General features: G+C 32.7%; 1 protein-coding gene across 4 annotated transcripts in view; it reads left to right on the forward strand.

Moving 5' to 3' along the window:
- Nucleotides 1-4,937, forward strand: part of ELAVL2 (ELAV like RNA binding protein 2) — a 178,668-nt gene extending 173,731 nt beyond the window's left edge. For 2 of the 4 annotated variants that reach the window (XM_051961673.1, XM_051961689.1), the window contains exons 6-7: nucleotides 1,479-1,517; nucleotides 2,135-4,937. In XM_051961673.1, the coding sequence (XP_051817633.1) occupies nucleotides 1,479-1,517; nucleotides 2,135-2,465 (370 nt within the window). In that variant the 3' untranslated portion in view covers nucleotides 2,466-4,937. The remainder of the gene's footprint in view (nucleotides 1-1,478; nucleotides 1,518-2,134) is intronic. The other 2 variants (XM_051961681.1, XM_051961697.1) reach the window with 1 other exon arrangement.
- Nucleotides 4,938-13,593: the final 8,656 nt, after the last annotated feature.

Below are 13,593 nucleotides of genomic sequence, written 5' to 3' on the forward strand. Positions count from 1 at the left end.
AATTCTACTCTTTGGTGCCAAGAAAAAGGAAAATTGCCTGCATAGACAGAGAGAAAAAAGAAAAAGAAAATCTGATACTTTTTGCTGATTCTGAAGGCAGTGTATGTTATCTGGTTCCTGAGTCTGTGCTTTGAAAACCTGGCCTTTCCTTTTCAGATTCAGAAATTAAAATGAATACTTTCCCATTCTAAAAATGGTTAAAATGTTAATATGCCTTTTTAAAATTTTAAAACAGAAATGTGAATTTAATAAATTGGAATTATTCAGTTAGAGAAATCATTTTGAGTATCTTATTTTGGGAGATAAATAAGGTAGTGGTATCAAGATTTAGGTATATCACTTGTTTTATTTACCTTGTCCTCTTGAGAAATAGAAATATACTAAACTTTTCCTCAAAGTAAACACAAAATTAGAGGAAACAATAATGTGAAAGGAATCATGACAAGATGTTTAAGTAAGCAAAGAACAAAAATTTTAAATTTGAATTTAATTGGAAAAAAAAGTCATGACATTTTAGTCCTCTATCTTTGATGTTCTCAAGAAAAATCTAAAATTCTGTCAAAGTCTGTGCTTTTCCCTCCTTCCCAATTTCTACCACATAACTTCTAAAATCTTAAGCTTTGAGTTTTTTGTTTTCTTTATCCCAATAACATGATGTGGTAGAAAGAACATTGGGAAATTTGAGATATGAAGATTCTACTTCTGGCTCTGCTACTGAACGTGTGATCATAGGCAAATAAATCAATTGACCAATTGATCGCAGTATTTTTCTCTGTAAAATGATTGGGGGGCAATGGGGTGACTATTATCATGGTACTAAGTTTAAAAAACCAGAGGCAAGCTCTTCTAGAAGTTCTGTTTTTCTCTCCCTCATCCTCTGTACCCCTTTCCTGAATTTGATGTTTAGAAATGAGCTACACCATAAAGTCTTCTTACAAGAGACACTGTACTAATTACAATACAACATTTCTCAACCAGTCTTCTTCTCAAATCCCAAATTTTGGGTTGAAAAGAAGAAATTAACTGTTCTTTTTAGATTCATTAATGCTAAAATGGTAATTAAATCTTAGGGAAAAATAAGTAAATTCTCATATTTCACTCTCCCCTTCCCCCCACAACCTTGGAGGATTTTGACCAGAAGATTACAGTGGTGACTCGTGGTACTTCCTTTGCTGGCACAGTGTCACATGCAGAGTTGCACTGACCTTTAGTAATAGGAAACTGTTGTTTCTGTAGGAAACAATGTCTGCTGGAAGTGCCAATGGGCACTGATGTGTGGGAATGTGCACCTCTTCTCACAGTCACATGGAAAGGTACCGTAATATGTGTCACCACTGTGTTTACTGTTGCTCTGAGGATTTACATACACATGCTGTAAAAATGCATTCAAAGGCAATGGGAATAACAAGCCAAGCTTTCTTAAGCACATAGGGGAAAAAACAGAAGACTGAACAGTTTGCTAAATGTGTGTTTTGCAGGTTGGACAATCTGCTCAATATGGCTTATGGCGTAAAGAGGTAATGAAGAATTGCATTAGGTTCATAATATTCATAATTGTTCCCACCTTAATTGATTAGTTTGCAATTAATTTTGGAGAAAGAGATTATCTTTTTTCTTTCTTTATGTGTTCATAAGGTTTGTGTTGGGTTTTATTTTGCATGTTCAACTGAATGAAATGCTTCTTTTGAAGCATATCTGATTCAAGGAAATTTTTCATACTACTTGATGCCACTGAATCTTCAAAAAACAAAAACCAAACACCATTGTTTGTTGTATATTGCATTGCGGCGTTGTAGCATGTTTATGGGTATTAAAACTGCTTAATTCATCCATCAGCTCTAAAATGTTCTTGGCTGTTGTGGATAGTAGGGTTCAACACTGAGTCTGGCAACCATTCACTTAGCAGTTTATGATTCCGAATTACCTCTACTGCTTAGCATGTCATTGCAAGCTATGGATTATATTTTGTTCAACAGCTTCAATATTTATATGTATGTGTGTAGAGGTTGGGGGCAGAGGAAGTTAGGAGATGGCTAAGAACTTTGGGGGTTGGATGCTAAGGGGCAAAACAGGGGAGAGATGACTGTAACCAGCTTCCTTTCTTGTTCTTGCTTTTGTTTCCTGATTTGTTTAGTAGGTTTTCTCCAATGACCATTGATGGAATGACCAGTTTGGCTGGAATTAATATCCCAGGGCATGCAGGCACAGGGTGGTGTATTTTTGTGTACAACTTGGCACCAGACGCAGATGAGAGTATCCTGTGGCAAATGTTTGGGCCCTTTGGAGCTGTCACCAACGTGAAGGTCATCCGTGATTTTAACACTAATAAATGCAAAGGTTTTGGATTTGTGACTATGACAAACTATGACGAGGCTGCCATGGCAATAGCTAGCCTAAATGGATACCGCCTGGGAGACAGAGTATTGCAGGTGTCCTTTAAAACAAACAAAACGCACAAAGCCTAATGAGTTTATTGTCCTCAGTCTGTTTATATATGAAAACTATACAACAAAGGCAAGTTAAGAGAAACTTTATACATTAGTAAATGTCTTTGTAAGTCGTGTTGAGGTGGAGATAAAATAACTACTTAGCATCCTAAGAAATATGTGAGTTTTTTTTATTGCTAGTATTTGAATTAAAACTTCTTAATATCTTTATGTTTGAATATGGACAAGAGGTACAGGGTTTTTACCTGTCACATTGCATTCTATTGCCTTCTTTGAAGAAGGTGGACCTTTTAAAGTGTTTCAGCTAAGGGAAGAAGTTTCTTTTTTTTTTACATAACTGCCTTGAACAAGTGAGTAAATATTGAGGCTTTGTGTTAGAACCCTTAAGTTGGTTTTGTTCCTTTCAGTTCTTTTCACAGTTTGCTTTGTGTTTATTTTACACGTATGCATTGCTATTATGTCTGTTCAAGAAAAAAAAAGTATTTTGAAGTTTACATTTTATTTATAAAGTTTAAAACAATATTTATTTTGTAATTATGATTTCGGTTGGGGAATGGGGGGTGGGGCTACATTATAAATGCTTATTGTAAGAATACTGGAGAACTTTTCGTAAAGCAGTACCTTGCCAAAGAGATAAGAGCCTCTTTGATGTGGGTTTAAAAAAAAAAGCATCTATTTTTATAAAAAAGAAAATTTGGAGAAACTTTTTACTGGTCCTGGAACAAATATTTTGACTTGAATACTTTGAGAAATCTCTTCATATGACACCTAGTGAGCTTTTAAAACTTACCAGGAAATTTGCAGTGGTTGGAAAATTTAGGAAGATTTATGACGTAGGAAAAAACTTTGGAAGTCTTTGTAATTAAAAAAATAGAATCAATGGGAACACTGTTGGTTTCATTTTTGTAATCATCAGTGGAATGTCTGATCATCCTGGTTATTATGTGATAGGTGGCTCACGTTGATTTGTGATTTTGAAACAAATAAAAAATTTACAAAAAAGAATATATAAGAGCAGGCAAGAAACTTAAATTACCAAGAGATGGGGGAAAAAAATCTGTTCTTCCTAAAGAATTCCCTTCAGATAGCGCTCATGGTGTTTAGTGATGTACTTGCAGTATTGTTTAAAGAATTGTTTTGTCTTAAAAAAAAAAAATGTTGCACATGATTTATACTGCGGCAAATCATCAGAAATGATCTGGGTTGGAAATATTTGAAAGTTTTTTGAAAGTTATGTTCGATGCTAACACCTGAGCTTTGTGTAATGTAAATAAGACCTTGTGTTTATGAACCTTTCAGTTAATTTGTTTGTTTGTTTTCTTACATGCCAAGTGATGTTCAGGTTTTGAATGTTTTTGTATCTGTTTTTTTTTTTCTTTGTAAATGGCATTAACATTGTTACTTGAGGTCTTGCTTATTCATTTTTGTTGTCCTGGAGACTTGAATTTACAGTGCATCAGATTTGTTGTTGATTTCATCTGTAGATAGTCTAGCTTCAGCTGTTTATTGTGATGCTACATTTTTGTTTATAAATATGTTTGTGGTAAAAAAAATAATATAACCATAGGTTTTGAACAAATTTCCTTACATTTTTCATACAAAAATCATAAATACCTGTATGCTATTGAAATTTAACTTTATATGATGCTTAAACCACTATTTGGGGAAATAATAAAATAAGTCTTTACTGTGTATGGAAGAAATTTTAAAAATACAAAATATTTTCTGATTAGCATCTAGCTTATAATAAATTTTCAAAAAAGCTGAGGGTAAAATGCCTTCTCCAGGATGCACTGATAACTCTCTAGTTATGTCCTGCTTTTTGTATAAACAGATCCTCATATGTTTCCCCTTAGAACAAGCAATGTGCTATGCATAACATAGTTAGTTGTACATTATCATTACAGTTGCTTTGAGTTTTTATTTTTCATTATTTAAATTGTAGTTATAAAATTTTCAATATAGTACTGTACACATACTGTGAAGTGCGTGCTAAAGTGAATAAGCGGGTTTTCATGCTGATACACTCAATGCTAATTCATAAATCAATTGGCTGAGCATTCTCATATCCTTAGGTGTCTTTAGATGATCCAAAGTTAACCTTCTGCATTAAAAGGAAAAAACTTAAACACACACACGCACACACGCACACACGCACACGCACATATATATTTACTTTAAAAAAATAAGATTTTCCATATGGTAAAACAGTAGCTACATGCTTCTTTCCTATACTATTGTAGCAAACCAAGGCATTGATGAGAAGGCATGTAAATTGTGCTTTACTTTACAGTGTTTATCAGAGCACTTAATAAAATGTAAGACTGGTATTTATTTGAAATTGTACAGTGACTTAATTCACATCTGTTGGAATAGAACATATATTCTGTTGAGTATTTAAGAGGCTGTACATGTTTTCTTTTGTGTTTGAATCCTTTGTACTTTTTCATGTTCAGTACATCAATAAACAAAGTTGAAGGGAAAGAACAATGTGCTGACTAGGTCTTTATGGTATGGTATGGGATATGGGGAGGAGGAGCACTCAAATTTTGAGAAAGTTTGTTCCCCAAAGGTTTATTTTTAAAGTAGTGTCATCAAATGTGAGATTTCCAAAGATTTCCAAGGCAAGTGGAATTAAACCAAACATGGAAAAGACAAGTGAATTTGACCCTCTGACTAGTAATTTCCTAAATATCACCAAGTGGATAATTTTAAAAGAGCACACACCATCATTACCTAGTAAAGTCATTTGTAGAAATGTAACATCCTGTTGCAATGAGTTTATTTTTTTTAAATCAGATTTCATGTATTAATGTGCCTTTCTATGTTTCTATAAAATTCACTTTATTTCACGAAAGGGAAACCACAATCTGCTGTTTGCTTTAAGTGATTGGGAGGAACAAATGTACTGTTTTGCTTACCCTTATCCTAAAAAGCAATGTTACAGACTTGAAATTGAGCTTTAATTGATTTCCATAAATAAGATTTATCTTTCATTTTGTTTTTAATGTTAGTCTTACAAAAATTTTTTAGTTTACTATGGTTACCAAATTTTCTAAATTGAGCGCTCATCTTTAAAAAAAAACAAAAAAACAAAAAAACAAAAAACTTTACTATACCTTCCACCTATTCATGTAAGGAATCAGGTATATTTTGCACATGGCTGAAAATTGTGATATTAGAATTTCAAATCTAAGTTGAATTTTTCTTGTATAATCACTACTTCTATTAAAGACACATATCTTGATATTCTATTTTGGGGAGATGTTTTTTCCTTTAGGATTGAGAAAATTTGATTTGACAATTAAGGATTATAATCATATGTATGCATTAAAAGATTTTTATTTGTTTGCAATGCCATGTCTCAATAAATAAGGTCTTAATTGCCAAAACAGCATTATTTGGTATAGTTAGCCTCCATTCTAGGGAAGGATTCAGACCAATTATCCCTCATTCTCTTTGTAGCATTCTCTCAGTAAGCCATCAGTGGACATAAAGCCCCTGTTAGCAGTAGTCAAAGATTTTAGCTGAATGATACAAATATTGCTCCTCCAACATGGAGATTACCCAATATTTAATTTTTCTGTTTTTAATTACCTAAATCTAATAATAACATTTTCTAGTATTAATGTCCTCTATTTCACTTTCTTTTCCTCATAACTGATCAATATTTTGATGTATTATTCAGCCAAATAGTAGAATATTGTATCAGACAGAAAAGAATTTAAGAGAGAATCACTGAAGAAATAGTGCTTCCCCATTCCCATTAGCTTGTGTATAGATTGTCCTCATCCTAATAAACTAGCAGAAATTTTTTTTTCAAAATAGAGTACAAACCTTAGCTAATTGGAGCATTTTACTCAAATGGTAAACCCAATTTTTAAAAAGCAAACATTAGAAGCTTATTTTTTCAGTTTAAGTAATGGGGTTTTAGAGCTTTTTATGTTTATTGCTAGAATAACCTAAAATGAGTGCTGCAAAGTTTTTCCAATTTAGTTTCTATTTTTATAAAAAAGCCCTGAAAGGTTGACATTCTAAAGCTCGTCCAAATTTTTAATAGGCTGTGTCTATAAAGGGGTTCCTGAGCAATATATACAAGCTTTATAGATGTTGGATTAGCATAGTAATTTACCTCTTTTTTTTTTTTCTAAAAAGTTTGGCTTCTTAAATATATAGCAAGTGTGAGCAGCTAGAATTGCTGAAGACTAGAAAATATGGATAAATGAATCTTAAGCAACTTAAATATGTAGAGAAGACATCCATGTGCTTTTTCATTTAAGTCAATCATAACAATAGCATTCTTGCAAATATCAGGAGTGCTGGTTTTTGTCCACAAACTAAGAATCAATAAGAAAGGAAGTTTCAGTCACTCCCCCCAAAGGAGGGCCATTATTCTTTGTTTCAAAAAAGGTGTCATTTTAAATATATCTTTAAAACTTTTAGAAGTCAACCATGTCAGAATACCCATTCGCATAATCCAGAAATGGTATTATGCTTTATTAAGAAAGAGAAATCATTGGTTTGTCTAGTTGTATATATTAAGACAGAACACTAAGGACCAAATTCTGTAACATATAGTCAGTTATCTCTGAACCTTGTTCCACTTCTTCAAATTTAGAGGTGCAACATTATCCTTTTCTTTCATGAATTTTTAGTAGTATTGAATCACTTGCAGTATGCTATGCGACACAGGTTTGAATGGAATATCTGAGATTTTCCTAGTAATCTCATTGATCTTTTAGCCTTACATAAGTATCAGGAGTTATTAGTGTGAGCTTGGAGACAAGTTAGTTAAATCAAATAGCTGTTCTAAACCAAATAATCAGTGTGGCATCAACTACATCATTTAATAAAACCCTATTCAGAATATTTAGAAAAAGAGAGGGAAATGGAAGAGTCGGATTTAGTAGATGACTAAACAAAATATTTTCAGAATCAGTGATTGGAAAATAGGGTAGCGAAGTTAATCTGAGTGAGATTAACCATATATGTGAGTGTATGTGTGTTGATGTGTTGATACAGACATAAATATATGTCTCAAGTCTTACTGCAGTTTTAAATATTGAATGATTTTGATAAGCCTAAAATCTCAATAAGGCTTTTGAAACACTCTGCATATAGGGATAATACCTAAGATGTATCTATTTATCTATTATGTATTATACCCATGCCTGGGCACTGTACTAAGTGCTTTATATCATTTGATTCTGACAACAATCCATGTGATAGGTAGATGCTATTATTATCCCCATTTTACAGATGAGGTAACTGAGATAAAGACAGACTAAAGTGAACTCCATAGAGTCAACCACCTAATAAATGTCTAAAATTGGATTTGAATTTAGGTCTTCTGGACTCCATACCCATCCACACCCATTCACTGTACCATTAAGAAAAAATGGGACATCTTCCACCATTGAGAAAAACTGGTATTCTGGGTATATCTCCCTCTTATATACATTTGAGTGTGTATGTGGACGATACACATGTGTAAAACATATATATTTGGGCACACACATACAATTTTGGTTTCTTTGTAATCTCACTGATGTCCTTTAAAACAAATCACAACCATTACTTCCCGTGTAATGCTTATCAATGTTCTCCCGTGATTTCTCCACATCTGACCAATATGTTAGAGACAGACCTTAGTTCTAGAGTTTTTTTAAATCCATTTTGTGGATATATGTTAAATATAATGCACTTTGCCCCACTTTGCAATTGTATTATCTTAGAGATTTGCTTGGGGAGTTAACAGCTTGGTTAAAGATACACAGCCAATAGTTTTCTGATGAAATACTTTTGAATCCAGGATCTTCTTTACTCTTAGTACTCTGTCAACTATACTGAATCTCTTGGTGCAGTTTTTGAAGGATCATATATGATAGCAAATTATTTATTTCATCTATATTAATGATTTCATCTATATAAAGAATTCCTTGTTTGTATTTTATTTTTCCAATTCAAATGAACAAATCATCTGTAAGTGATAATAGATTTAGATTTCAGAGGTTATTATTTAGGCCAACCTCTTTACTGCTGAGGAAATTGAAGTCCAGAGACTTGCCAAGTTTGTAAGGCAGCAAATGTCAGTGCTGGTATTTTAAACCAACTAGCTGACTTTAAATAAAGTCTACTTTTTACTGTAAGTAATCATTTTAAGAAAGTTGCTTGGATGTACTGAAAGGCTGTGACTTGGCCATCCTCACACAGTTTGTTAGAGTTAGAATTTGAACCCAGATCTTCCTGATTCCAAAGCTAACTCCTTCTATCCACTGACTATGCCATAATTCCTTCCATAAGTTAAATACAAACATATGCACATATTTGATCAAGTTTCAATGTACTATAATAATAAAGTATACTTAATTCTAAAACTCTACTATTTTAATCCTTTATTTACTCAGTAGACATTTTAAGTCTTTACCATACTTCAATGTTATGACTATAAACATTAATGGTTTTTTAAAAATATTATTTCATACCATAGATGTAAAAACCATAAATGATTGGAATGAATTTATTATGACCTTATGCCACATCCTGTAAGTTGCTTTAAAATGAAATTTCTAATAATTTTTCTTGTATAGAAGGTAGGGATGAGGATATAGAGGAGGAAGGGGGAAAGATGATTGTATGTATATATAAAGAAAAATCTTAATTAAGTTGTCTGGTTGTTTGAATTGTAGAAAGGTAAACTAAAAGTGATTTATGACTTGAGTTAAATTTTTGATACTGTCCTTTCTTCTCATTGCTACTACATTTTCACTGTGGAGATTATATCCTGATTGAGGATTATAATATACTGGAGGTAAAAAAAACACAACCCTCCTATTTAATACAAGATGTTTCTAGTGGATGATCATTGTATTAGGTAACAAAAATTCTTTCCTCGCACAACCCCATGTATTTGCTCTCAATGCCTTCATTTTCAGACCAAGTAATTTAAAAATCATACTGTTAAAGTTTTTCTGCTTAACATTTATATAGTTCCTGGTGCCTTAGTGTATAATTACACTATATTATTAGATGTTCATTTTGTTATTTTCTTATCCAGACTTCTCTAGGATAACTCATCACAGAAACTAGGGAAATTATAAAACCTAAATGTTTCTTATCATTTTCAATACTATAGGCATCGGTTTTGCCAGTATTATTCATTGTTTCCCTCCCCCCTCATACACATTATACTTTATTTTTTGAAATCCTTGAAAATAGCCATTCTTTACTTTTTGATGAGGAATTATATAACAAAGAGAAAAATGAAAATTTTCAGCCAGAATTTCATAAGAAAATAGACCACTGTGGTCATAATTATTTCATGAACTACTGGTGAAAAGTGATAATGGTTTCATGCTCATCTACAGTTTTACTAAAAGGATGGTCCAGAGTTTTTGTGCTTTGTTATTTTGTGATTTGTTACTCTGAAGATGCATTCCTGGATGAAACCATACCTGCTTCTAAAGTCATCAGACCCACTGAGGAGCCTTGTGAAGTTGAGAGAACTACCCTGTTCCAGCATACTTTCTTCATTATGAGACTCCTCCATTGTATAGGTGAGGAAACTTTAAATATGTGACTTATTCCACGTCACAAAGGTCTTTTGAATTCAGATTTTCATGGATTTAAAGAATTTAATATATTGAACAAGGCCTTCAAAAGCATCTATCCCAATCCTTTTCCCAAATTTTAAAGTTGAGGAAACTGAAGCCTAAAGGGATGGTAATTTGTGTAAGATTGAACCAGTGTATGCTTTCCCCACACCAACACTAAAATACTAAAAATAAGATATGCTTATGTTCCCAAACTTCCTGCCCTTTGGTTTTCTGTTACAATCAGAATTCTGAAACATGCTAGATGCAACTTTTCAAAGTCTCATTATAGGTAAGTTTGTTTTATTTTTTTTTATAGTTATTATCTAACATCGAGTTGAAGTACTCATCTCATGATTAAGGGATGGGGGAAATTAAAAGCTCACTTTTACTTAATTTGCATTCTCAAAATGATCGACTTTTAAGAGATGAAAATACACTATTTTATTGTGTGAATTGACATTTAATGCATTTAATCTCAGTAAACTTTGTGAATTATAACTTTTGTAATTGCCATGTTCAAATTTCTGTTGTTTTCTTTTAGTAGTATTAAGGTATCATTTATTTTTTATGCTGACTAGGGAAGGCTGCACTAAAAATGAATAATAGAGAAAGGACTTTCTTTGGTGCTGTTGTAGTAAAATATCACCACTGAAACGACTTTTGAGAGACTCAATTATTGTTATCCACATGTAACCAAAACAATTTAGTTATACTTTTCACTGAGAGCTTCTTGGAAAACATAACTAAAAAATTGACTCCAGAGGCCTCACAAGTAAATCTTAGCTAGTTCAAGATTTCATGACTTCTGCTTTTCCCTCAGAATGCTAATTTTATTTTTGTTTTCTCATATAGGTACCCCAAATGAGAAACACTTAATTTCTCTAATAATATGTGCAAGTTCTAAATGGTCAAGTTCAAAAGTGCTGATAATCTTTATCCTACAACAAAAGACAAGTGAATGTAATGAATGGATTACAGTCAGAGAACTTAATTACTGATGGTATGACTTTGGAAAAACTACATCACCTTTTCTGGCCTCAATTTCCTTCTATGTAAAAAAAAAAATCAATAACAATTTCCCTGAAGTCCCAAAATTCACATTTTCTATGCAAGTCAAAAATTTTTTTCCTCTTTTTTTGAGGAGAGGGAATTGACTTTCCTTTTTTTCCTGAATGGGAAAATGGAATTTGGCAACCCTGTCCAGACTGGGAAATTGTAACGGTTTTTCCTGCCTTTATGAGGGAGGATAGCCATTACTTAATAGCCAACTCTTTTCTAATCTTATCTTTGTTTTGTCCCATGCTGCTGTAAGGTTAACAGCATTCTTACACTGAATGGGAGAAAAGGAGGAGGAGGAGATGATCCAAATTATGGGTGAGTGATTTCTCCTTTCTCTTTGCTTCATAGCGTCTCTGATTGCAGTGTTATTCTTTGAGGGTCTCAGTAAATAGTATCTCTTTATGTGCACGTGCTCAAAAAAGTGTCTGATGATAGAGAGCACTTTGCAAAAGATTGATGAAACTGAAAGACACTCATTATTGTGTACCTGGATCTTCTTGTGACATCACAGGTAGGCAATGAATGGTCTAGAAGGAGCTACAGCCCTATATTTCCTGTTCTTAACAATGACACAGATTGGATTTGTTCTCTATTCAAGCTTCCTTATGAGTAAATATCTATTTTTATGATTGAACTGCACTTTAAAAATAGCACCAATCAGTGTGACTCTCTTCTCCATATGTTAAAAGTTATACACCAGTTAAAATTCCTCAGATGTTTTAAATTCTTCTACACTTAGGATACATTTCAGAAATGTTTTTGTTGTTTTAAATGTAGTCCTTTTACTGCTTGAAAACCCCAAGTTACCTCTTCTGAGAAAAGAAAAGGGGAAAAAAAAACCCTGTCATTTGAGTACTCTTTGTCATTGATAATTTTTTTTTAAATTAACCAAGGCTTGAATTGAGATGGCTGACTGAAAATTCTATTAATATTTGGAGAGTTACAGTTTTCATCCTGTAGCAATTATTTATTTTTGTTGCTGGGAGCAATTAGCTAGAACAGTCACAGTTGCAGCTGTTATAATACTATAAGCTCCAACAAAGATTACCAGGGACTTTGTACACATTTAGAACCTCTATTTGGATTTATTTTAATGGTTGATTGTTTGGAAGATGCTGTACTAGCTGTTGTTATTGGATCTTGATTGCATTGTACATTTGACTTGGTGCTTCAGCATGACTTATTGACCATTATAGCTGAGATATTTAAGTAGTTTTGTTGAATCCTGACCCGATTAGTCTTGGTCTCAAAATAACCTGCACAGGTTCTTGCTTCTTCTCTATGTTCAAACCTCCATGTGACTTATCCCAAGTCACTTACATTGTTAACTCATGAATAATTTTTATTATTTTTCTTAATTTTGTTATTTCCTTTTTAGGTTTTTTTAAAATTTGCTGAGAGTATTAATGAATTAAATCACTTGTTGACATTGTGATGTATAAATGCATAGATATTTCAATTTGCATTTCCCCCCAGTAACTCTTTAAAGGCAGGAACTGTCTTTAAGTTCTCAGAGTAGAGTCCTTGGCACACACTCATATTCTCAAATTGACTTATGATCTCATTGATTTGAATGCTTCCTCTCTTCCAGAGGGTTCCTAATGAAAAAAAAAAGAAAAAGAAAAATTGCAATTCATCAACACTTGCCCAGCACATCAGGGATATTGTATGCAGTATACATAGACTTGATAATAATGAGTCATTCATTTCCTTCTCTGCTCTTCAACTTCTCATCACCTTTTCCTCATTGAATTTACATTCTAATGGAGACAATGACTTATACAGGTTTCAGCTGTAAGTCAGATAGAAAGTTCCCAAGGATATAATGACAAAGCAGATAACAATGCATCTTCTTTGGTATCATTTTATTAATAAAATCGTATTCTTTTCTGATGTTGGCTCATTTAACTACTTTTTCAAGAACTTCTTGTATTCCTAGCACTTTACACATTGTTGTTTTTGTTATTCAGTCATTATTTTCAGCTGTTGTCCAATTCTTCATGACTTTATTTAGGGTTTTCTTGTCAAAGACACTGGAGTGGTTTGCCCTTTCCTTTTCCAGTTCATTTTACAGAAGTGAAAATTGAGACAAACATGTTAATTGATTTGCCTAGGGTCACACAACTAGTAAATGTTTGAAACCATATTTGAACTCTGGAAAAAGCATTTACGTGACTTCAGAGCCAGCTATCTATCTACTATGCAACCTAACTACCCCACTGAACACATAGTAGGCGTTTGAATAATTTTACATTTATTCATTCTTTGGTAAGGAAGATCTACCAGATTTAGTCTATCATGTTTTTACTTCTCCTATTTTAGTTGCTTACATCCTTAAGCTCTTTTTTTTTTTGCTCTTTTCTTCTATTCCTTAATAATCCCTTTGTTTCACTCCTCATGCTTCCTATAATATTTAGCATAGTGGCGTAGTTGGCACTTTTAGTAAATTGCATGTTGAGTTGACATGTTTCTCTTTTAAATTAAAAAAAAAA

This window comes from Antechinus flavipes, chromosome 1 (genome assembly GCF_016432865.1).
Source record: "Antechinus flavipes isolate AdamAnt ecotype Samford, QLD, Australia chromosome 1, AdamAnt_v2, whole genome shotgun sequence".
NCBI classification, from domain to species: domain Eukaryota; kingdom Metazoa; phylum Chordata; class Mammalia; order Dasyuromorphia; family Dasyuridae; genus Antechinus; species Antechinus flavipes.